The 25,034-nt window shown below is 39.1% G+C and overlaps 1 protein-coding gene across 3 annotated transcripts in view; it reads left to right on the forward strand.

Moving 5' to 3' along the window:
- Positions 1 to 25,034, forward strand: part of BMPR1B (bone morphogenetic protein receptor type 1B) — a 241,493-nt gene that overhangs the window by 211,560 nt on the left and 4,899 nt on the right. For all 3 annotated transcript variants that reach the window (XM_064651940.1, XM_064651941.1, XM_064651942.1), the window contains 8 exons: positions 5,566 to 5,668; positions 6,626 to 6,728; positions 12,993 to 13,089; positions 13,881 to 14,019; positions 18,925 to 19,117; positions 19,559 to 19,856; positions 22,144 to 22,319; positions 23,661 to 23,791. In XM_064651940.1, coding sequence (XP_064508010.1) covers positions 5,566 to 5,668; positions 6,626 to 6,728; positions 12,993 to 13,089; positions 13,881 to 14,019; positions 18,925 to 19,117; positions 19,559 to 19,856; positions 22,144 to 22,319; positions 23,661 to 23,791 — 1,240 coding nt within the window. The remainder of the gene's footprint in view (positions 1 to 5,565; positions 5,669 to 6,625; positions 6,729 to 12,992; positions 13,090 to 13,880; positions 14,020 to 18,924; positions 19,118 to 19,558; positions 19,857 to 22,143; positions 22,320 to 23,660; positions 23,792 to 25,034) is intronic.

Genomic DNA, 25,034 nt, shown 5'->3' on the forward strand with positions numbered 1-25,034 from the left:
CCTCTGCTTGTAAAGGCTGTGTTAAACTGCATCATGTTGAAACTTTATTCTTCTTTCTGAACATCTGTGTGATCCATAAGAGACTTTTGGTAAAGAAGGTCAAAGCTGCTTTGAACACAACCAGGACCTTGTTTTACTGTTCCATTTCAAGTTTTGTGTATACAAAGTGAATGCATGGACAGTTGCGTCTAATCATAATTAATTGCATATTTTAAAATGTAGTGTTACATTTAATTGGCTTTGACTGTAATGGGATTGCAGTAAAAGCAGAGGCTGATTAGGTGCCTTGTCACACTCTATTTTCATGCACAAATAAATGCGGACAGTTTTAAAGATTGGGCTGATAAAGTTTAAGTTCTTACGTGTTGCCTGCTGGATTGTATTTCTGCCCAATGGTGTCTTGAGGTAGTTTTCGTTATCTAAAGCAACAAAATAATTAGGTTGCTTTTTCAGAGTTACTAGAGGTGATAATTCACTTGAGCGATGTTATTTTCATTCTCCTTTTCCTTCAGATGATATGGTTGAATTTTCTTTGTAATTTGGTATGTGAAACAAAGAAGACTTTGACAGTGACCAAAGCACTGAGTTCAGGCAACTTTTCTTTTAAGCAACTAATTTTTAGGGAAAACTTGAACATTTTCTGATATAGGAGCTATGGTAAGGTCTTACATGTTAGCCTTTCAATTTTTTTAATGTTTATGTTTATTTTTAATTTAGTCCTATATACAGGGCTGTACCAGAGTAATTTAAGTTGCCTTTGGTGATTAAAACAAAAAACTAAAGGTCAACAGAGACAAATTTGTGCAAACCCCAGTCTTTTTTTGTGCCCTGTGCCAGGGCCATATGTCTCATTGGTGGCTCAGCAGGTGATTTCACCCCAAATGTTTTGGGGTGTAACTCAAAGTCCCCGTCCCAGACTTTTCAAGTGTGCCCCAGAAGTTCCTTGATTTTAGTTTTGCTCATGTGTTGCTTGCACGTTAGGTATTTAATATAAATCTTAAGCTAGATAGTAATGAAATCTTAAGCTAGATAGTAATGGAAGTCCAGCCTTTCTGTACTAAGACCTGTTGCGTTACTCTCAGATAGTTTTTATTGTGTGGGAGTACTTTGGTGTTACTGTGCAGAAACTGATGGAATACCTAAAACTTCCCTTGCATATTAAATTTAGTTATACAAAAACAACAACAAAAAAAATCCATAACAGCAAATACCTATGTTAAGTCTGTCCTAGCATTAAAGAAGAACAACGTCATGCAAGTTCAACTGCAGTGTAATCTTAAGGTCAAGTAAAAGAAAACATATGGTTTGTGTTTAAATTTTGGAGACAAAGGAAAGGAATAAAAGAGAAAGGAAAAAGGAAAAGAGGAAGATGAGTATCTTTATTTTGCCTATTTTCTTCTTGATAGTTCTTAAGTCTACTGAGATAGATTTTGCACATAAGTGAAAGGTGCTAGAGAGCCCTGGTGAAAATGCAGAAGTACCCATGCTTGGTGCTGTTACCATACCCCAAGTTGTACCATCAGGTCTATAGATCTGTCAAATCTCATATACTCTGCATCAAGCCTGGGTGGTTTCTAGGGATCTCCCTCACAGATTGGCATAATGGCTTGTTTTCTATGGTGTGACCCTGCATGTCAGGAATAACTGTTTGATATTCTTTGTGATTTAGTAAAACAATGCAAGATACATTTAGTGATGTCTCACTCCTTCGAGAATGCTATGGGCAGGTAGTATAGAGAAAATATTGATTGATGGGCCTATAAATAACAATATGAAAATGTAATATGTAATGTCCTAGCTCCTCTAGGATGTGTTGGGTACCCTCGTTTCTCACTGTGTGTCAGGTCATCATTGAGCACCAAGAGAGCCAGAAGGTACCATACACAGCAGAGCATGCATGGTAGGAACAGCATCACCATCTTGGAGACTAGTGTGGCCAGAAACTGTGGCCCGCTGTGAGCCACCTTCTTTGCTCTGTTGCACCTGTAAGTCTCTCTTTGCCTTCAGAGTAGTTGTGCAAACATCTGAAGATGCATCTGGCTCAACAACTATGTAATGCTCTTCTCACTTTATTTCATGTTACTTCCCTGATGTACAGCTGCTAACTATATTGTGTTTTCTGAAAAATGACCCTGTATTGAACACATTTACAATGACTCTTTATTTTATGGATGGTGTCCAAAGACAGCATTTTGCTAAATTTGGCCTTCATCATTTTCTTTAAGTGAAGGACAAAATATGTGAATTAAATGCAATTTGGGAGTCAGCCAATCTTCAAATTGTATTATTTCAACCAGTTTTTACAGAAGAATATGAATTCTCAGTTTCTGTACATAATACAATCTAACATGTTTTTTATCATTTTAAAATCAGTGCAGAAACTTGTCATGTTGCTTTGGATGGAAATTAAAAGATGCTGTTGCTCTTTCTGATATCAAAATGAGGAATATAAAGAGCAGTGGACAAAAGTAATAATACTCATATGGACTCTTTTGCAAATAAAATTAAAGATAAGGGATCTTTTCATCAAGTTACTTAACCTGTCTGTCTGTGATGGGCACTGAATGAGGGAAGGGTGTTGCTTTTCACAGTTATATATTGCCATTCCTAGCTGTGTCACACACACATAGAGCCGGATGGGAAATCTTCAGCAGTCAAGTTTTGGTAGCTGAGGAATCACATCTTCTGTGAGAAATGGCTGCTGGCCAGTGAGGACATCTGTGTGAGCAGATGCAAAGCTGTTGGCCTCGGTTCCTGTCTTCTGACATTTAGTAAAGGTCTGAGTTAAGATCATTGCTTTCTTTGTGGTAATCTTTAATTGTAGCAGCACCTTCTATATCGGTGTCTGTCAGTGTTTCCACTATTAACTCCCTCTATTTTCCTGGCGTTTGACTTGGCTGTAAAAATTCACTCTTGGCAAATATGTGACATAGCAAATCTGTGCTTATTAGTGATCACATTCAAAATGTATTTAATCACTCTCCTGCACCATACTCTAATAAGGTGATGCTTTAGTGGAGGAGGTTAGTGGATGTGTATCCAGATGTATTCAGCAACATCACACTGAGTTCTGTCTTTACACACCATTTGCAGAATCAAATTACACAGAATTCAAACTGCAGAGTTTAAGAAAATAATAGTTCTGTACTACAAATTTTTGCTAGGAAGGGGAGAATAGGATTTTTGTACTACTTTGTATATATATTTGTGTATATATATATACACATATATACATGTATATATACATATATATAATTCATATATATATGTACAGGTGATGTACAGATGTTTCTACTTGTGCAGTCACCAAAATAAACATAAAATTTGAGATGATGCAGAGTCAGCTGACTTGTTTCTGATTTGTTATATTAGTAAGAACAGTTTCATTTCTACCATAGGCAGGTATGAGATAGGGTAATCAGGGTATGTAAAGCAGGGCTATGTCCTGTGAACCAGGAGAACAGATCAGGGGCGGGAGTGGGGAAGCAGTTGGGAGATACTTCTTTCTTTTCAGAAGAGTCACTTCTCCCTCTCACCCAAACACCTCAGAAATTTTCAAAAACAATGAATTCTTACATTGCATGAAAACTTTTGTTTTTTTTTTTCCTTAGAGATAAAAACAAGCAGTACCAGTGTTTATTCTGCTCAGCATTGCTGTTTCTTTCTCTCACTTTTCCTTCATTATTTTAAGATTGTCTGTAAAGAGCATGATTTATCCTTATTCTTGGACATCTATAACTTTTTTGTTTTGCTCTATCCGATCTAATTTTGTTTTCCTTTTTCAATTTGGAGTAAAATATTCAGAGGAACTGAAGTACTTGAGGAACCTGAATTTAATTTTCAGAAATGAGCTAAGAATCAGAGTCCCATGACAAGTCAGAAAAATAGAATTAAAACTGCTGACTTTTCTGTTTCTCTTTTTCCCTTTTGCAAACAATTTGACTTTTCCTTGCCTTGCTTTTATTTGATGAATGGAGAGTTAGGGTTTTTTTTTTGCTGGGAACTGTTAGCAGTCGAGTTCATTTTTGTGTTTCACTTGACTGCAATGTTTCACCTGATTGCAATGTATTGTTTTGTTGCTCTGTCCCCTGGGTTAAACTTACTCATTACTTTGAATCAAAGGCACCATGCAAACAAATAAAATCTAATCCAATATAATATTCTACTCTAATGGATTCCTTACAGTCTCTCTTGGCAATGCTATTGTTCCTGTATTTTAAGCTTAAGCAACGAAATCAAGGTGGTAGTTGCCCAGAAGGGTTACTGTCTCCTTTGCCTTCCTTGTATGCACAATGTCAAAGAAGGGTAGAAGTCATCACTCGCTTCTCCGAGAAGGTAATTTGTGATGTGCAATGGGGTACTTTTCAAATCCAGAAGTCAATAACCCATGATAGATTATTATTTGAAGTAATAAGCTTACTGTGGCTAGACCCTGCACCACTAATATAAAAATATGCCACAGCAAATGTTTGACATGATCCTATGCAGCATCTCTGTCATGTAGCTAATACTTACAAATTGTGTTTATCTCTTAAATGTGTAACTGTGCCTCTTCATTGCCTTTGCTCTTGTTGCTCTGTTAGACTCTCAAGTAAGGAGCAAATCATCTGAAATTTTGCTGTGTTTAAGTTTTCTAATCCCTTTTTCTTTGTATTTCCTTGGTTTAACTGAGTTTCTCTTCTGAAAAATACTCATTGCACATAATAACCAGTGTTGTTTTCCTGGGGAAATAACAGAATATTTTCTTTTTATGTGACTTAAATGTCTTGTATTAAAGAGTTTTTTCTTTATTTTTAGATCTTCTTCCTGCAAATCAGTCAATTTTTGTTTCTTACACATTACATATCTCCCTCAGAGTGCTGAGAAATAAATATACAGTGGTTTCAATAAAATGCAGTCACCCTTTCTGTGCTCTCCTCCCCCTCTTTCCATAGCATTTAGGCATTTGACCTTCATCAAGGAAGGACATTTATCACCAGCACCATCTAGCCATCTGTTAGTATACTTGTCCTCCCTGGTGCATGTTCTTGTAAACGGAAGCATTATGGATCACTTTAAGCTTATAACCCAAGTAAACAATTATGAAGGGTGTTGATGATAACTCAAGAACATACACAAGAGTGTTGCAGTTCATAATATGGTTAAAACAGGCATCACAAATCACTCTTAATAATATTTTACATTTAGTATCTCGAAAATGTTTCTTCCTTTAGGTCTTTCTCATGATGTAAGTATCCGTGCCTTGTTCTCACACACAAGGCAGACCTTCTGTAACTTGAAGGTTGCATCTGTACACGTCTCCAGAGTCTTGACAAAATAATGACCATAGTCAGAGAATTAAGATGTTTGTTAGTGGGGTTTGTAGCTGTGAAATGTTGGAAAGGTAAGTGCCTTTACTCCAAGGTGCAACATCCTCTGTGTGTGCAAGAGCTGATCCGCAGCAACCTTAGTATGTTGATTTGTTAATGGCAGATTTGCCTTGCAGGGAGCAAAGTTTAAAACAATATTGAGCAGCACATTTTTCACTTCAGCGCCTTTTTCTGATTCATTCTTTCCAATCCTCAGCACTGATGGCTACTGCTTCACTATAATAGAAGAAGATGAGTCTGGTGGACATTTAGTCACCAAGGGATGTCTTGGATTAGAGGGCTCAGACTTCCAGTGTCGGGTAAGGAAGTATTTCCTGCCAGTGTTGCTTGAATTTTTGATAGCTTTCAATTAAAGTGCAGTCAACAGACGTTACTGTGTCCATGTTTTTCACTTCTGTTCATTTGGCAGATCGTAGATCCACATTGATTGCAGAGGGGAGTGCATGTGTATCCCCAAAACATGATACCATAGCTGCTCCTGACAACAACTTATGCTTTTGGTTTTGGCACTGCTGTTACTAGTAACACTCCCACTCAGAGGAAGTTTGTATTTAAAGAAATGCAGTCTAACTCCTGAAGTCTCCATGGTAGCTGAAGTTAGTTAGATATCATTTGATAGACTGCAGCAACTTTTATGTCTTATATGCAGTTACACTTTGGTTTTGGATTTTTGGTGCCAGAAATTCCCTTCAAGTACAGTGATCATCTGATGGAAGACTATCTGCAGGAATGGAAGGGGAATGGGCAATGGAGCAAGGTGGCTCTAAAGTGTTTGTCTTTCCTCATGTTAACCTTAAATGGTTTCATATGAGTATAGGAATGATCTAATCATTAAGGCCCGTGGAAGGTATTTTACCCAGCTTCCCATGAGACCAGAATCAGCAGTTAAATTAGTCCACACAGCAATTCCTGTATTATTCTGGCTAAACTGTTTTGGATACCCACAATAACTCATTATTGCAATGTAAGCCTAACTGATGGATGTGTGTGACTTTCAGTTCTGACTTGCACCATTAGAGTCATTCTGCAGCACTAGGGCACCAACAGACATAAGTTAGGAATGAGTTAATCTCTTAATTGTCTAGATGAAATATTGCTGGATACACTGGGTGGCAGAAATCCTTACTCCACACATCCTGGAAATCTGTAGCAGATTGCAGTCCAGCTAGTAAGCACATCTTTCTCTCAAGTGCCAGAATGACTATATATTTACAACACAGGTAATGAATTGCTTTCTATCAAATTGTTTGTTTTAGGACACTCCTATTCCACACCAAAGAAGATCTATTGAATGTTGCACAGGCCAAGATTATTGTAACAAACACCTGCACCCTACACTGCCACCACTGAAGAATCGAGGTAAGAGGGAAGTAAGGGGAACAAAATCCAGTCCTAAACTGATCTTTTCCTGCTGTTGCTCTTTGTACCTTAGGAAGAAACAGAGTCAAAACTGAAGCAACCCTGTCCAAATTCCCATGATTAGAGAGATAAATGGCATTAAATAGTATCGCTGCATTCCTGTAGTTGTGTGCGGAGCAGTGTCTTGGCCCATAATTGCTGATCCTTGCTCTTATTCCCACGGCACACATGCAGTGAACACCAGGTGCTTTAGAGTTGCACGATTTTGTCCTAGCACAGACCTGCTAGTGATCATCCCAAAGACGTGGGATGATCCTCTCCCTCTTAGTTAGTCATGGCAGAGGATGCCTCTGACTGTGTGTGTTTTTAGCCTGACAATCAAATTGAATCCTCTCTCTAGTCCCTGCAACGTGCATTACTGTCCTTCATAACTCTACACCTATCTGGGACCAGGTCTGCAGTGGTTAATTGGCCAGTTCAAGCTGACTGTAGTCCATTAAGCTTTTCTTCTTTAAAAGACCTGACACCAGCCCTAGGACAATAACAAGTCACTACACTGCATTTTTGACTTGAAAAATGTAGCTGAAAATAGAATGTAGGGTAAGAACTCATGCACTGTTTGTTATGGGGTTTTTTAATTTGTTATTTGAGAGCAAATGAACATGTATTGGTAAATGCTGGGGAAAGGTTTTAGCATTTTTGTTTGTTTGTTTAAACATCACTTTCTGAAAGTTTGTAAAGTTACTTTTGTCTGGATGTTGCAGAATACACTTTATAGAAAGGTATGCCTAAGTAAGTGTAAACTCATCCATGATGAATTGGCATTGGCAGGAATCGGTGCTCAGCATCGAGTCACTTCAAAGTTGCAGAAGAATTTATAGTCATGGCATTCTGTGTTGAAAATCCAGATCAGGGTGCAGATGCACTCTTAGTTACACAAACAGCAGATACTTACACAAATGCATGCTTGGAGAAAGCCTTTCACTCATGCAAGCTGTTCCCTTCATGCCTGTGAAACTCTGCACAGATGGGCTGCAAAATCAAGCCTGTGGAGAGTAGTATGTAAATACTTCACTGTTTACTAGCTTGCCATTAAGGCAGCGAAACCTCATAAAATTCTGACTTCCAACAGAAGAGTAATGTACTACTTTGTTGGTTTATTTAATTTTATAAAGTTATTTGGACTGAGAGAGAAGCTCCAAAAAGAAGTCAATATTTGTTCACACTTACTTAGTCTTTCATTAAATATCAATTTGGAAAATACTGCCATGATTTCTTCTTACTGCTGAGTTTATTCTACATTAAAACTACTTAAAAATACTGAACCAGGACCTAACACTAGACATCCACCTTTTTGAGATTTTAGTTATTTGGCAATGGTCTCTGCTGCTTATACAGAAAGCAATAAAACAAGCTTTTGGTAGTGGCAGAAGGTGTTTAGACTGATGTTGGGTTTGTTCTTTGTATATATGGGGTAAATAAAGTATCACTTGGGCACCATGGTGGCAGACCCATTAAATAGCAGAGAGAATATTTGTTAAAAAAAAATATCAGGGAGTTGGAGCAGGGTTCTAGCTGTTCTATGTTGCAAAGTTGTCTATTTTAGCATGACAAACAAAAGGCAATGTACTCACTCAAAATATTCTGAAGATTTTTGTTTGAAATAAACTCTCACACTACCAGTATCCTGTCAGTGTATTGCAAAAATACGTTTCAAGAGCTGCTCCATTAAATGTGGCTGAACAGGGCTGAAGTCAGCACCTTTATTAAGGCCTTAAGTAAATATGTCATTCTTGGTGCCAGGCCTGTTTTAATTTGTTGCTGCTGTATCCTAATATGAAACCTCAGAAAAAAAGCCAGTTAGAACTGTAGATCCTCACTGCAACTAGGCACAAATACTGTGTATAAATACATGCTACTGCCAGTGCCCAGTACTATGACTGTGATCATTTTATCTACTGGAAACATTAGTAAAAAATGTGCTAAGGAGCATGTGGTCTGTCCAGGCTTCTTACCTTCACAGATGTTCTGAGATACATAAGATGCTGTGATAGTAAATGTGGTGCTGGGGAGTGTGATTGTCTGAGTACTGTTAGAATTGTATATCAAATTTAACATAAACTGTAAGTACAAAGAAAGAAAGATGAACTAAAAAAAGCTTATAGGAACAACCTTTTGGCCTTCAGGATTCCATATGTATGCTCCTTTAGAAATAAAAAACAAACAGAAAGTTGGCTTCTGATGAACTCATGTCCAAGGTGACATCTCATGGGAGACAAAGTCTAGGGAGATCATGCAGCTGCAGGTCAGAGGTTGTTGAACTGCAAATTGACCTATGCACCAAGGTAATATCTACAAAGGCAAGTGACTTATGTTCTCAAAGTGCTTTTCCAGACCTGGCATGTGCTGGAAAGTGAGGTTTATGCCACACCCATCCTCCTACACCCCACATCCCCTAGCCCCCAGAAAAGAAAGGAGGACCACAGACATGAAAGTGAGAGCTAGAAGAATTAACGCTGGTCAAAGCAAGACTAGTTAAGCAAGATGGAAGAAACAACATCTAAGTGTAAGTTTTGAGCTCATCTCGGTACAGAACTAGCAGGATAAAATACCCCAGAGAAACCACTAAGTCCTTGTTCCAGATATACATCTGTCTTAATAAGGAAATGAAAATCATAATTGGGTCTGATATAACACCTTTGCTTTAAACAATAAAAGATATTCCTGGAAATCCCAGCAAAAGCGCAGACTGAGACCAGTCAAAAGGAGAAATATGTCTTTACTGATTTAGAGCCTATATAAGCAGAAGTGGTGGTGCCACCGTGTCTGGCTCCCTGCCTGTATAGCTAGTGATGAATGGGCAAGGGAATGATTGGAGGAATGATGGGGTTTGATGTGTGCACACAGTCTCCACGCCTCGGATTTCACTGCCGTTTTTACTTGGATAACTGTAACATTGTGAACTGAAGGGACCTGGGGAGGGAAGCGAACCTCCTCTCCCTTTGATATGCTGACTTCTTCTGTGAACCTGCTGGGTGGCATTTTCAGTGCACTCCTCAGCATGGTCCCACGGATGGCAGTGAGGGAAACGAGTGGTGGAGGAGGGGGAAATCGTTGGAGAATAAATGAGAGGCAACTTGGTATCACTGAGCTCACCACTGACACCAGCATGCACCACTGTTTTCATACTACATGAAACTATTAACGTGCTGTTTGCTGGGCTTCGCTATTATCCGCCAGCCAAGGTATGTGAAGAGGCTTCCCAAAGTGTTTGTTTTGTGCTCCCCACACCATGCTCCTGGTAATCGCTCACTGCTGCCTCCATGGAAGCTACTGCTTATTCTCATAACTGCTGCTTGGCACCTTGCAGTTACCAAGTAACATAACACTAAAAAGCACAGTGCTGGACTTCTTGAAGGACAGAGTATCTCCAGCACATAAACTGGCACTGACTGGGACCCACCACAGTTTTCACCACAGAGCCTACAAGCCAGTCATTAAGCAGACTCACAGCTGAGCTGCCCCATCCTTCCACCTGGTCAAGGAGGTGCCAAAAATTGTGCAGGGAAAGGGAGGTTTGTCCTGCAGCTCTGGGGAGAACGACGTGGGCTGGAGGAGGAGGAAAGAGTTGATCTCCAGCAGCACCAGCCTGGTTCAGTGCAGCGGAACAAACAGACATTGCTGGTGTAAGGATGAGGGCATGCATTTAATCTTGTGTTGTCCACATGCCAGCAGGTTTATGAAGTCCTCAAGTGAGCAAATCAAAATGCTTTAAAAATGCAGGAAGTGTTTGAAAGGTGAGACAATAGCTCGCTTATCATCAGTATTGCCTCTCATCATACGTAGCCAAATAAATATAAAGACATATGGAACTTATTCTCTCCTCCTGTGAGAGCTAGTTGCGTGCCTGTGCTGTGCAGAGTGAACCACTACGAAAGCTATGTCAACTGACACTGCTGGCATGGGGGACATCACCCACTGCAAGAGCATAAGTGCGTTGGTGCTGCTGCTTTCTGCAGCAGCCACTCCCAGCAAGGAGATCAGGACGTGTTCCTTTATGTCGTGCATGCTTTCCTTGCACATGCTTCACGTAATTGCATTTGGATACCAAAAGAATTTTGCAGTGTTGGAGCCTGAGGTTGATCTGAGAGTTAAACAGCACTTCCAAAAAATGCCTTCTGGCCTCTGGGTAAACCAAAACTGCATTTATTTACTTTTCTGAATGGCAGAAGCTCATTAGAAACATTGAGCACAATGTTTGGATCACTTAAACACTAAAAATTACCGAATTTGATTAAAGATTTCAGCATTTTTATCTTCCCTCTCCTAATGTATATACTCATGCACACACAGACAGCATGAACAGGTTCATGTGCAACACTTTGTGCCTGTATAAAGGCACGGATTTCCATGGCTTTACCGTCTAGCATACGCAAGTATGAGAAAGATCTGAATTGCTCCCTGATGCTCCCTGAATTGCATCTGATGTCAGCTTTCATTACTGCTAAGCACAAAACCCAGCTTCCATGATGTCTCACTCTGTGAAGTAGGAAAACCCTTGCTGTGGACAGATATCCAGGTTTCTCCCAGGTATAAAATGCCACTATATGGTCTCTGTGCTCTGTTTATCTTCTCTTCAGCTGATGGGCTGAGGCATCTTAAACTGCTACAAACCACACGTTTTAGAGGGAAATGGTGGCTGACACAGGCTGCTTACAAAGCACAAACTGGAGCCCTCAGCCCTGCCGAACAGCCATCGCCTTCACGAGAGAGGTCTGGATTCCCCGGTGGGCTCTCCGTTTCGACTCACAGCCCACTTGGAGTGGCAGGCCAGGGATAAATCTGCTGTGGCAGGGAGAATGATGGGTTGAGTGTTTTCCTGATAGGCATTGTGTCAGTGTCCCCTTTCAAAGGCATCAGCTGTGTCTTGAATGTTTACATTGTTAATGCTCCCGGAGCAGGTAATGGCAGGTTAAAACATGACCAGTGTGATCAAAAGGTGAGTTGGTAGGTAATCTCTATTTGTAATGGAACGGGGAAGGGAAGAAATAGTTTGGGAGTGAAAAAAGAAGGAGAAACTGGATCTTTAAAATAAAAAGAGTCTGACAGTAAACTAAGAGTCCCTTAGGAATCTCCTGGTCTCATTACCCTTGTAAATCTGAAACATAATAACATTGTTCCAGGACAAGTCAATAAGGATAGATTTCTTGCATTCTATGATGTGTCAGGCATTAGAGTGAAGGATGCAAGACAGCAAGGCTGGAAGAGCTTCAGAAAACATGGTCCTTATTTGCGTTATACCAGATAGCAACTTCGGGAGGGTGGCACGTAGATACATGCTGAAATACTGTAATTTTGAGAGTTTGGGTAGTAGGGGAGGTTGAAAAAGCATACTGCTAGGTTTCTTTGTTTTTCAGCAGAGAAACATGAATGAAGGTCAGACTTGCTTGCCTGAGCTGAGAATACAAGTTTGGAGATCAATATTGTACTTTAAAGGAGAATATGATTTTCACATGCCCAGATTGACTGAAATGTTTTAATAGTTTTTATGTAACAGAATTTTCTACAAGTTACTTGACACGTTTCATTTTCAGAGTGTTTTACAGAATAGCTGCTGTAAGAATAGGTTTACCCGCAAACATGGGAAGGACTTGCTGGCACACAGGGCTGCTGTAAAGTGAATGGAGGAGAAAATTCCTGTTCAGGTGTTTAAAACAGGATCCAAGAGAAGGATTATTCTGTAATGAGGGAAATATACTTTCAAGGTGTCTTGTGGCCTGCCTTCTTGAGGGTTTTAATGGTCTGACGTGTCTTCCCTTCTAGGATAAATGGAGTTCTGTTGTGGGGTTTTTCTGTTTGTTTGGTTGTTGTTTTTTTTTTTTTTAATGTTAACTACTCAACAGGATACTACTTAATATGACTGTTTTAAGATAAACAGTCAAGTTAAACACTGAGTTACAGGTCTTGACTGATTTTTTCATTCAGACCCAAAAAGGGAATTGCAAATCAAGGCGACGTTTTGCCTGAGTGAGAGCTGAAAAATCAAATAGGCTTTTGGAGGTGCCAGTTCTGCCCTGGTCAGTGAGGGTCAAACAGAAAGCACACAAAATGCCTGGGGACTCCAGGGGTATCTTGCACAGAACTTCATTAGAAAAGAAAGGAAATGATCTTGTGCTCAACATACTTTTTTAGGGTGTGTCTTTTGAGACTGACTTCTTACTACCTCCCTTTTGAATTTTCTACCTTTCTTGTTTTTAACCCCAGACTTTGCTGAAGCAAACATCCACCATAAGGCCCTGCTGATCTCAGTGACTGTTTGCAGTATACTTCTGGTGCTTATCATCATATTCTGCTACTTCAGGTAAATAAGGAATAATTTGGCACTTGGTTAATGTTCCTCCCAACGTTAATCTTTTTATAGACTTAGGAATTTGAAAAAAATAGAAGTGGACCTAAAGGAAAAGAAATGTGAAACTGTAATTTTATAGTGAGAAAATAATGTGTATTTTATTCATGCTAGTCACAGGTATACCTATGTGATGCATTTCATATAGAGTCTTTTGCCTAACATCCTACAAAGCTGTTCAGGATGAAGCACAGATTATTCTCTACTGAGTTTAAGAAGGCCAAAGGACAAATTTTATATAGGGTAAATAAACCTAAGACCTCTAAATGTGTTTATGTGGTGAAGAGGTGACCATAAAAAAGAGGGCAATACAGGAATGTAAGTAAATGTTTCTAGAATGTTATCATAATATACATGGTTTTAATAATTTGACACATTTTTTAAACAGTCCAAGATTCCATGACTTTACCTCCTCTGGCTCTTAAAAGTCCACTGCGGACAGTAAAATAAAATTGATTATTTATTTGATCTGTGTTTTAGTCATATTCAAGTTTCTGAAAGGAAAGCATTTGGTTGCTTACCCCAGATTGCACGGTCTTTGAGTGTTACACTTAAAAGTTTTTATGCTGAAAACAGTTACTAAAAATAAAATAGAAAATTTTGGCCAGTGAGTCCAGCATATTCTTCAAGGAAGCAGAGAAAGCTGTTAGTATATAAATGAAGGAAATATGAAGGATGATGTACATTATTCATTGCACATTGTTCATTGTATTCAAAACTAATTTTGTTTTCATGTAAAACGTCAGATACAAACGCCAAGAGACAAGGCACCACTACAGCATTGGGCTGGAGCAGGACGAGACCTACATTCCCCCTGGAGAGTCCCTGAAAGATTTGATCGAGCAGTCCCAGAGCTCAGGGAGTGGCTCTGGGCTCCCTCTCCTGGTAAGGAAGCAACACTATTTTAATGCAAGTTTCAAAGGCAAAAATGAGTAGAGGGAGATGAAGCACAAGAAATTATATTTACGTGTCCTCAGTTGTTGTTTTAGTGTTTTGTTTTTTTTTTCTCTCCCAGAAATGACAAGGATTTAAGCTGCTTTAGAAGCAGGAGACTTTTTTTCATGTAGACCAAGCCAAAAAAAGCTTAGGGTTATTTTCCTACCTCATCCCATTTCTTATTCTAGATACCATAGGGTAAGTACAAGCCAAGGGAACTCATGGAATTTCATCAGCATTTACCCCAGTGTACAGGACAGCATCTGGCCCACTGATCTTGTTTTCCTGCTTTGTATGCACACATCTTGTTTTCCTGCACCACAAATTGGGTTTCAAACAGTGACACATTGTCTTTATCTGAAGGGAACTGTAGCTCATCAAACTTGGAACCTATTTATTTGTAGGCTTCACTTTGCATTCAGAAGTCAAGAGGTATTTTTTTCCCTGTAGTGTGGCAATCTCAAACATTAAAAGCACAGGGATGGAGTTTGTGATTATTTCTGAACAGACTCCATGACGAATAAGCCTGCTGAAAAGGCAAAACCTTCTGTGGCAAAACAGTTCTGTTCTCCAGGGGGTTTTGTTTCTGGGGATCATCATTGCTTTTTAGAACTGGTAAGAAAGCCAGGTTACTTATTTAAAATACTGCTTCTGAGAAAATGAATTCGATTTCATTTTAATTTTTCAGAGATGATATGTCCTTCCTGTCTCCCAAACCTATTAGTTTGTAGTGATGATATTACGGTAGGTGTTGTCCAGTTTGCAAGTACTATCTCTTTTTTTTCCCACACATCTTTTTTATACACCCTAAAGAAGAAATTAAATGGGAAGTTTTATATTTCCTTAAAAATGAAGCAAGGCTGAGTTTCTTCTAGGCTTTAAGAAAGCTTTGTCATATCCTATACTAATGGGATATGGGATATTTCCACCCATGGAAAGAGAGGGATCCTATGTACAGTTTAGAACTATTCCTAAGAAGCGCTTCCAAGTGATTTAATTGTGAGGGATTCTTCCTTTGTTTGCTTTGGGTTTTTTGCGTAACACCTGCCACATTAAGGTCTTGGTCTGCACTTGATGCTCCTACTTGTTACAATGACAGCAAAAATCTAATAATTTTGAGTAAATATAAGGAACTAGGTGGTTTTTCTCTGAGAGGATATGTTTCCAGAAGCTCATGTGGGTAGCAGCTCCCCTGGGGCATCTCATAACAGTGAATGGCTCAGTACTTCATCCCAGGATCCCAAAAAGGCTGGCACAATGCTGGTTATGGTTGGTTATGACAATGCTTGTTCTTTATGCCTTCCTCTGTCCCAGTGAACTATTTGAAGGTGGGATGTACAGCCTCATTGGTGTCCCCAGGTCTGCTCTTACAGTGGACAGGAAAACTAATTTCTGCTAATCGACTGCTGTAATGGCCAAGGTGGCACATCCCAGCTGAGTCATTGCACAGTAGCTCTCAGTCCTGTGCTGCTGCTCCATGAAGCAGGAGCCATCTAGTCTTCTGTCAGTCCACCCCTCAAGCCTGGAAAGTTTGCAACCAGTGGACCAAGTGTTTTTTCTCAAGACACTCTTCCCCTGCTCCCCCTTTGCCTACAAAAAACACACACTTTTTTCCCCCCAGACTTTCTCAAGTAGTGATTTTGTGTGGAAGAGAAATAAAATGAGCATTATAATGAATCTTGCACTTGGTAATAGATGTTTCCTGCATTTCCCAGACAGCTACAACTACTACGAGTTCCCCATAAATGCACAGATGGTCCTATGCCTGGAACAAGTATAAAGAAAATCCCTGGCAATAATGCTCTAGACTTTATTGTGCAAGAGTTTCTTTTTAACTCTGTTTCTTATGCAAAGACTGAAACATCCAGGGTTATACTTTTGGGAAAATGAGATGCAAATTTATTACAAAATGTCACTTTATGCTAAACAGTAATGTTTTTCTTCAGTGCAGAGCATTTATTCTAATGGGTACAAATATTATACCCAAAACAAACATTAGCCAAGATTTTGTCAATACGATGACATTTAGAAAGCGTTCTTTCTCCTGACCTGTTTGTACCTCTGACAGAAGAGTTTGTTGCAGGTCAAATGCTGCAAATCAAACTTTAAACCAAGAAAAAATAAGTTTTAAATAAAGGCTTTGGACCAACAAACTGGGATCTGTGCAAGTCTGTGCAAACAAGGAGAACCCCATTGGCCTTGACAAGTGTAGGCAAAGTTGTTGCCTACCGTGAATTCACATGGAAAACAGGGGAAGGAGATTAGATGTTGGGGACATTTATTTCAGTGGTCTGTCTGAAGAGTTTGCTGAATTACAGTTTGGTCTCTACATTTTCATGCATTTTTTTTCCTATTCCCCTTCCAACGAGCTTTCCTTTTCAAGGGACTGCACCCCAGCCATAGGCATGAAGTTCTCTGTTCAAAATATTGAAGTTACAAAAAGTTAGTTTGTCTAAATTTTCGTCTGCAGTAGCTGAACACATTTAGCTAAATGCCAGAAAAATAGAAAGAGCTGGTAATTGGATTGATTCCACTTGGGGAGAGGAAAGAAAAGGCCATGTAACTTTACCTGGCTGCTAACAGAGCTCAAGCAACAAAATATACAAATTTAAAAAGAAATAAAAAAATTCAGCCACACTCAGTATAAATAATTCACATCAACACATCATTCAGCATACTTATGAAATCAGTTCATCCAACAATTTTGATTAACCTATTTGTTTTAGAAATCCTAATTGGTTTACGATACAAGAAAGGACTAAATTCCTTAAAATAAAATAAATTGTTCATAGAAAATCATTTGACCAGTTCTAGCAAGAGGAAACTAGGTTAAGGCCCTTCACATAGTATTCTGCCGCCTGAAAACCCATAACAGAAATGTGTTTTTCATTTTCTTAATGTAATTTAATAAGGAACTTTTCATCATTAAGTATTGTAATTCCATGTACTTTATGATGCCATTACATATATTTACACAAATTAAGTTATTTGATATAACTACATTATTGTTCAGGATGCATTTTTAAAATGGGCAAAATAGAAAGCAACAATGCTAAAATGACATTACAAAATGTTACAGCAAAATTCCAATGTAATATAACTGTTGTTCAATCACTATATGAGACTATAAAAGAGAATAAATCAATTTAAAAAATTCAGGCTAATCTCTGTTCTTGGCTTTCACTGATGTTAATCAAAAATAATGGCATTGAAGCTACCATCTTGGAAGTCTAATAATACATTGCAGGGCTGGAAAAATGGAATTCTGTTTAAATGACAGAAGAAGAAAGCTGGGACATTTGAAATGGCTTTGCATAAATGCCACTGTATGTTTTGCTTCTTAAAATTGTCTATTATGAAAACCAGCGGGTTTTTTACAAAATGAATGATGATAGACCTTACCTAGTAGGTTTTGAGTTCATCTTTGGACATATGTTCATGCTGCAGTGGGATTGTGGCAGTTCTGCTCAGCATTACCAAACTGGTAGTTTCCACTAAACCTCCCAGGCATAACAAAGGAAGCAAATGATTCTAAAAATCAAGTTTTGCTCATTTCTGTCAACCAAGATTCCAAAAATATTTTGGATTACATGAAATGCATATGATTTCATAGGGATTCAGTTAGTGCATACTTGCTGCAATAAACTGCTTGAGATTTGTATCTGGGTGGTGGCAAAACCGAGTGAGAGACCACAAATTTGAACTTGTTCAGATTTTGCCAGTTGCTTGGACTTTGCATGGGAAACGATAAATTTATTTTCTTTCAAAATCTTTAAAATCCTGCCAAACCAAAAATCATCAGCTGTGGATTGAACTGGCAATGCTGTAGCACAAGAGGGTGAATCTCCTGTTGTATTTGGGAGACGCTGAGTCAGCCACGAACACCAGTGGGTCATGTTGCAGCATCTACTCATGGTTTTTTTGTGAACTTTTAGAAATATATGATCTGCAGACATGTTCCAATCTGATGAGAATATTAGTCCCCATTTGTCCAAGATTTTTTATGGTTATAAAAGCTTGTTAAATGTAGACACAGGGTCTGTCATCCTTATGAAGAGTATCTCTGCAATGCTTCCACCATGTACATTGATCTTGCACTACAGCTGACTTTAGCATTAGCTCACAATACAGACACTGACAAAGCTGGCACAGACACTAGAAAGCTGTCTTCTAAATATTTGGGGGGAAAATTGGTTTTTATTGATATGTAATTATGAATATTAGAATACTTGTAGGCACGTGGGTCCTAACTCTGTAAGTAGTGGTTCCTAACACCAAATGTATATTTTGAAGTTATTAGGCTTGGCATTTTCAAGGATAGGTGATAGGAAGCTGTATCAGTAATTTTGCTAGTTTTGGAGCGCTAGTACGCTTTTGACTCTTGAGAGCCCTAGCCTTCAGTCTCAGCAGTGTTGAATATAACAAATATCCCCGTTTTAATCAAAATGTGTTACCTACCCCTTTGGAATTTGGATAACATTGAGATTAACAGGAGTGTTTGCTGTCAAAACTTTTCCAAAAATAACAAAAAATATTCCACAAAGTGGCAACATCCCACAGGAAAATAAAAAAATTCAAGGTTCACAGTCACAGGTTGATTTAGTTTCTTGAGAAGCCACAGTGCATTTTGAGCATGCATGGAAAGGCTTCTTCACAGTGTACTTACCAGAACTGCATCCTGGAGAAAACGAGGAGCATCTGCAATTGTGGAGCATTGCTGAAATCCATCATACAATGGCTGTGTATTCCACTTTCCTTGGGACTGGCTTCGTGGGAAAGAGACACAGAAGGAGGGAGGTGAATGCAGAGATTTGCACTGAGCAAAGTGTAAGCATCTGTCTTGGCATTTCGCAGGTTCAAAGGACCATCGCAAAACAGATTCAAATGGTAAAGCAGATTGGAAAAGGTCGCTATGGAGAGGTCTGGATGGGAAAGTGGCGTGGTGAAAAGGTAGCTGTGAAAGTGTTTTTTACCACAGAGGAGGCCAGCTGGTTCCGAGAAACAGAAATCTACCAGACTGTCCTAATGAGACATGAAAATATTCTTGGTGAGTGAAATTAAAGAGAATTTTTTGATAGTGTACAGGTTTCTTGAGTTTAGTAATTTTGTATTTGCTGTTATCTGATGTCCTTTCCGATGTGCTTTGTTACCTGCTGTGCTCTGCAATTAGCCACCCAGCGCTTTTCAAAGGAAAGTTGTTTCAAGGATTAGTGAAACATAAATAAAAGTTAAAAAATAATGGGGTTTAGGGGTTGTTACTCTAAACGCAGCAGTCTACTTCAGCCACCAGTATTTCCATATCTGGGCTTTCTGAAAATACATTAAAGGTTAGAGGTGACACATAGTTGCATGTAAGTAAGATGAAAGAAGTTAAATGTTACCAAAATAAATCTATTGAAGTGGATGACAGTCCAGAGTTCTGAGCAGTCAAAAAAAAAAAAAGCTATGAGATGTATTAATGTGAAAATATCTTTTTTTTTTTTTGAAGGATTCATTGCTGCAGACATTAAAGGTACAGGATCTTGGACCCAGCTGTATCTTATCACTGACTACCATGAGAATGGCTCGCTTTATGATTATCTAAAATCTACTACTTTGGACACAAAAGCCATGCTGAAACTGGCTTACTCCTCTGTTAGTGGTTTGTGCCACTTGCACACTGAGATCTTCAGTACTCAGGGCAAACCTGCTATTGCCCATCGTGACCTAAAAAGTAAGAATATCCTGGTGAAAAAGAATGGCACCTGCTGTATAGCAGATTTGGGCTTGGCTGTTAAATTTATCAGGTGAGTAGAAGTGAGGAGGCTGAGGAAAAGTTAGTAAACCAGATGCAAATGCTGTCTTAGTTGTTGACTGAGTGAGCATGCACACGTGAGCATGCTCCTGCAGTGTATGTGCATACTTTTTGGGCTCTGCTCATCTGTGTGTGAGGTTATCAGTGTGGGTGAGAATGTCACATAAACACCTAATGCAAGTGTATAAGTAGTTGTTTAGTTACATTAGAAACATCAGTTACATTTGCATAAATGTTCAGTTTTCATCACTTCATCCTCAATAGCTACTCTAGTATTGTTTGCACCCGGTAAAAGGGCATGGCACTGACAGATTGAAGTCTTGTCACTGAAGCATTCAGCTTGTCTGATCCCATGAAAATTCACTCACAACTTGTATAGAAAAATACTAATCATTTGCACAAGTTACTAACTGGGATTTATTGAAAAGGACCCCATTTGGGCTGCCTTTTGTTTCATTTCCTACAAATCAAATTGCCGAAGTACAGATTTGATTTTTGAAATGGCTTTTAAATTTGATTTAAAAAAATGGTTGTGTGTTTAAACAACTTAGAAAGGAGCAGACAAGTAGAACTTTACTCACTCCTGGGATTCATAAGGAGACATTGCTCTCTGACAGCTCTGTTCAAAAGGGGTTTGAGCTCTCGGTGGTGGTCCTGGTGGTGGAGATGTGTGTTCCAAAATCTCTGATTTTTCTGTACACAGAAATGTGTCCAGAATACATAGACTGAGGGTTTCAGTTTCAGGGGTCAGCTTTGAAACTGTGCACTCCCTGAAGTATTAAAAAAAAATAAATTAAGAATTCTATACAAATCTTGAACTGAAATTATTCAGAGTGAAAGGAAAGGCAGTTTTTATGTGCTCTTCTTACCATTCACTTACCCACCACGTTTCTTGGTGAGGCTTTTCCTTTATGAACTTGACCTTTCTTTAGGACACAAGAAAGGAATATTTTTACTTTGAGGAACAGAGGCCTAGAAAACAACAACTTGAAAATATACTGTTAAAAAGTTTCACACTTCGCAGGCATACCTTGCCTGGCAAATACAGAGCAACACACTGCTTAGCTATGAACGAAGAACTAGGAACTACCAAGTGTTGTTATTAAAGAAGGTGAAACATGCATTTGTCACAGTCTAAAAGGAATTTACGTTATGTACTTGGCTTGTTTTCATACTGAATCCTTCCTCAGGCAGCATTTTTCAGGCAAGAACAGGAAATAGTTGAAAGGGGTGTGCTCTGCTGAAGCTAATAATTCTAGTAAAGTTATTAGTATTTCTCATTTAATTTGAAATATTGCAAAATGGTGCAGGTCGCTGGATTTATGTTACATTCTTTGGGTTGTACAGAAGTGTCACCAGCATATATATAATTTGAGGACTGTGTAGGTGACTGATTGTACCTCAGACTGCGCTTTTTTTTTTTTGTCATTTTCATAACAGTAGGTGAAAAAAAAATTGCTGTACGTGAAGACAATTACAGGAGTATAATTATTCTGTGAGCTTTTGTTGTATCCATCACATTTAAAATATGTACATTTTGGAGGTGGGGAAAGGAAAACAGATCTTTTTAAGCAAACCAAAATATATGCTGTATAATAAACTTCTAAAAACATTAAAACTGATACAGCTGAATCTGAGTTGATAAGAAAAAAAACCTTCCATTCACATAACTAATGGGAATTTGTTTCCCATTAGAGAAATCTTGTCTCTTCTGGTCACTGTGTGAGGTGTGACACATTTGCTTAGAATTTTTTACACGTTTATATCTCTGTGTCTACATATCTTGATGTGTAAAGGTTGGAAGAGATCAAACATAATACATGCAGAAAGTAACAATTAGATCCGTCTTCCTCACAGATCTGATGTGCTAACACTAAGTGATACTGTGCTATTTAGTATCCTAAAGCATTAGGTGGTGGAGTATGTTAGGAAAACAGCATTTAATGAAGATTTGATTGTTATCACTAACATTAGAGCTTGGGCTAATGCTAATGAAATCTCACAAATGTTACAGCATCCCTGTTGAGTCTTATCTCCATTGTGGTTCTGCATTTGAATGCTTAACATAGCCTCAGGCAGGTCAGCCTTTTAAGGAGGATTGCCTTCACACTAAGAGGCTTTTCTTGCAAAAATTGTTCCATTAAGACTATGCATTACTTTTGACCTTTTTTGAGAGTGGATGTGGTGTGAATGTACTACATCTCCCATCTAAATTGCTTTCTTTTCAAGCCACTTTGTTGCATGTCTGATGCCCTTTTTTTCTCCTCCTTTTCTTTTAGTGATACAAATGAGGTAGACATCCCTCCAAATACCCGAGTAGGAACAAAACGTTATATGCCTCCTGAGGTGCTGGATGAAAGCTTGAATAGAAATCACTTTCAGTCCTATATCATGGCTGATATGTACAGTTTTGGACTCATCCTCTGGGAGATAGCAAGGAGATGTGTTTCAGGAGGTAAAGAGCTGGGAGATCGCTTTCTATTGTGTCAGTGAACCTCAAATCTTCCATTACATCTTTTTCTCTGGGTTATTGTTTTTACAGTAATAAACAAATGTGGATAAAACATACAGGTAACTCTCTTAATATCTGTTCTCTTGTTGAAACTTAAAATATGAGTCAGTGCTATTTCAACAGCAGAGATTTAGACTATATTTTAATGGCTTGTTTGAAGGCAGCAGATGCCTGCATTGAAGAAGAAGTATGGAACTCATTTGGGGGCCTTTTCCAAAGGCAGCATGTTTCTGCTGGACTGGGTGTGCTAGCTAATTTAGTAGAAAGAAAATAGTGATTTATTTGTTTTGTTAGAGTTATATAAAAGGAGGAGAACAAACGATTTGGGGTTTGCTGTGCTGCTATTTGAAATAATGTTTACAAGACAAGTAGCAAAAAAACCAGAGGGAAGTGGTACTTATTACATCTCTGTCATACCAGTGATGTCCATTTTAATTGCTTTCTGATATCAGGAGATGAAGTGTGAGGACAGCAAAGACAAAGCAATGCAGCCAGCTGCAGACTCAAGGCATAGATCCATCCTTGTACGCATAAGCTACGTGTGCTTTCTGCACATAGAGCTTAGAGTAGTGCAGAAATGATGGGTGTTATTACCTCTCCTTTGTCACTGAGAAAGTTAAATGCAGAGAAATGACTTGGCAGCAATTACGTGCCAGTTTGGTGATAAGAGTAGAGCATGTCTCTCTTGGGTCTCCACTACCTTCACTATGCTTTATGAGTCTTTACAGCCTGCAGTATTGTGCTGAGTGCTTACCCTAAAGGAGTTGAATGTCACTGATCAGCAGCATGATCCCTGTGTTTAAAACCTGGTGAAGTGTATTGCAGTGATGTGATGTTAAATCTGTAATATTTTTGTCATTGTTGCTGTGCACAAAGGATGGTACCTTTCTATGTTCTGAAAGGGCACAGAATGCCCTTTAATATATTACAGGTCCTCTGATAAGAAAGAGACCTAACTCTGTCAAATTACTCTGATACAGAACCTATATTAATAGCTCTTTCTGTGAGAACCTCATGGAGATTGCTGGACTGAACAGCAGTGGTGGAAACTGTCTCATTTGGCAAGTAACTACACTTTTGGATTAAGATACCTGACCAGTCTTTTCATGGCAGTGGTTACATTGGAACTTGACTGTGGAATAAACTCCTAGGGCAGGGAAATCCTTTTAAGGAGAAGTACATCTAACTGTTAAACGGTATGGCCAATCTGTTTTAAAATGAGAGGGGAAGAGGGCAGTGGAAGTTGTTTTCTGTAAGTGACGGGCAACTAATTGATTCTTTCAGGAATAGTAGAGGAATATCAGCTTCCATATCACGACCTTGTGCCCAGCGACCCCTCGTATGAGGACATGCGGGAGATTGTGTGCATCAAGAGACTACGCCCCTCATTTCCCAACAGATGGAGCAGTGATGAGGTATTGTCCCTCTTAATATGCAGTCTGTGTTTTTAATCAGAGCAAGTGAGTGAGACTGACCCAATTCTGCATCATTTTGAGGGAGGAGGACATTTACCACTGGTGATAGCAGCAGTCACAGTGTAACAGGGCTTGGGCAGGAGCAGGACCTTCTCAGAGAGCCCCACTGAAGGTTTCAGAGCCCCACAGGCCATAGCCTATCGTGTTTGCAAGCAGGTTCCTCATGTACTGTCTACTAGATCCCACAGTGATAGCAGGCTGTGGTCAGACCTTCGTAGTCTCTCTGCTTGCTTCTTGCATTCATTTTGCTCTCTGCTTCTGGCATTAAAGGCATCAATTCAGTGGCTAGCCAAAACTTTCTCTTTTGTAAGAGAAATTATTTTGTGTAATGAAGTGGCAGCATACTTGGTGTACTAGCAGCCTCTTCAGTGTGTGCTGATGTTTGGGCTGTAATTCCAACCTTCTTCCTTTATTTTATTTTTTTAAGAAGGAAATGTCTTCTGTCTCTTTGAAATCAAATGAGCATACAGCTTTTCTGTGATCACAGGGGAGCAAGCTTGGAAATATAATTTTACTGTGATTTTGTGCTAACATGAGCACCAGATATTACATTTCACTTATGGTATTGATGGCCAGTAGCACTGACTATAGTAGCTGGGCTGCACTGAGGGGCAGCAGTTGCTCACCCTTCTACATCTTACAGAAAAAAGTGCTCATATGCCTATTTGCATTTTAGCAAAGAGGACTACAGAAGTGGCCTTTCAAAGGAGATGTAGTAGGCAGAAAATGCTTTCCATTGTAAAATCAGGAGGTGAAAGCGGTGGGGGAGTATCTGAACTCTCCCTTCTCAGCATCTGTAACAAAGCAAAGTTGTGCTTGTGGGATCAGAGATGAACAGCTGAGGTACCACAGGCAAACCTGCGCATGGCTCTTTGAGATGCTGTGGAGGAGGGGTCATTAAACATGTTAATTGGTATAGTTTAATGCTGTAAAGTTTTCTACAGTCACAGAAGACAGCTGCTGTTTGGAAAGAGCAGCATGTAGATGAATATTCTGCAGGTAGATTTAGGGGGCGTGAGATGTAGGCAATTTGGGAATGAGAGGCAAAAATGAAGCAACCTCTCTTGGTGGCTTGAGGGTTTGTGCAACAGCCAGTGTGGGAAGATCTAACCAAAACTCACCTGCCTCATCCTCTCCCTAGCCCAATCCCTTTGAGTCTTCAGATTGGGATTGTAAACACTGG

This window comes from Pseudopipra pipra, chromosome 4, assembly GCF_036250125.1.
Source record: "Pseudopipra pipra isolate bDixPip1 chromosome 4, bDixPip1.hap1, whole genome shotgun sequence".
Taxonomy (NCBI): domain Eukaryota; kingdom Metazoa; phylum Chordata; class Aves; order Passeriformes; family Pipridae; genus Pseudopipra; species Pseudopipra pipra.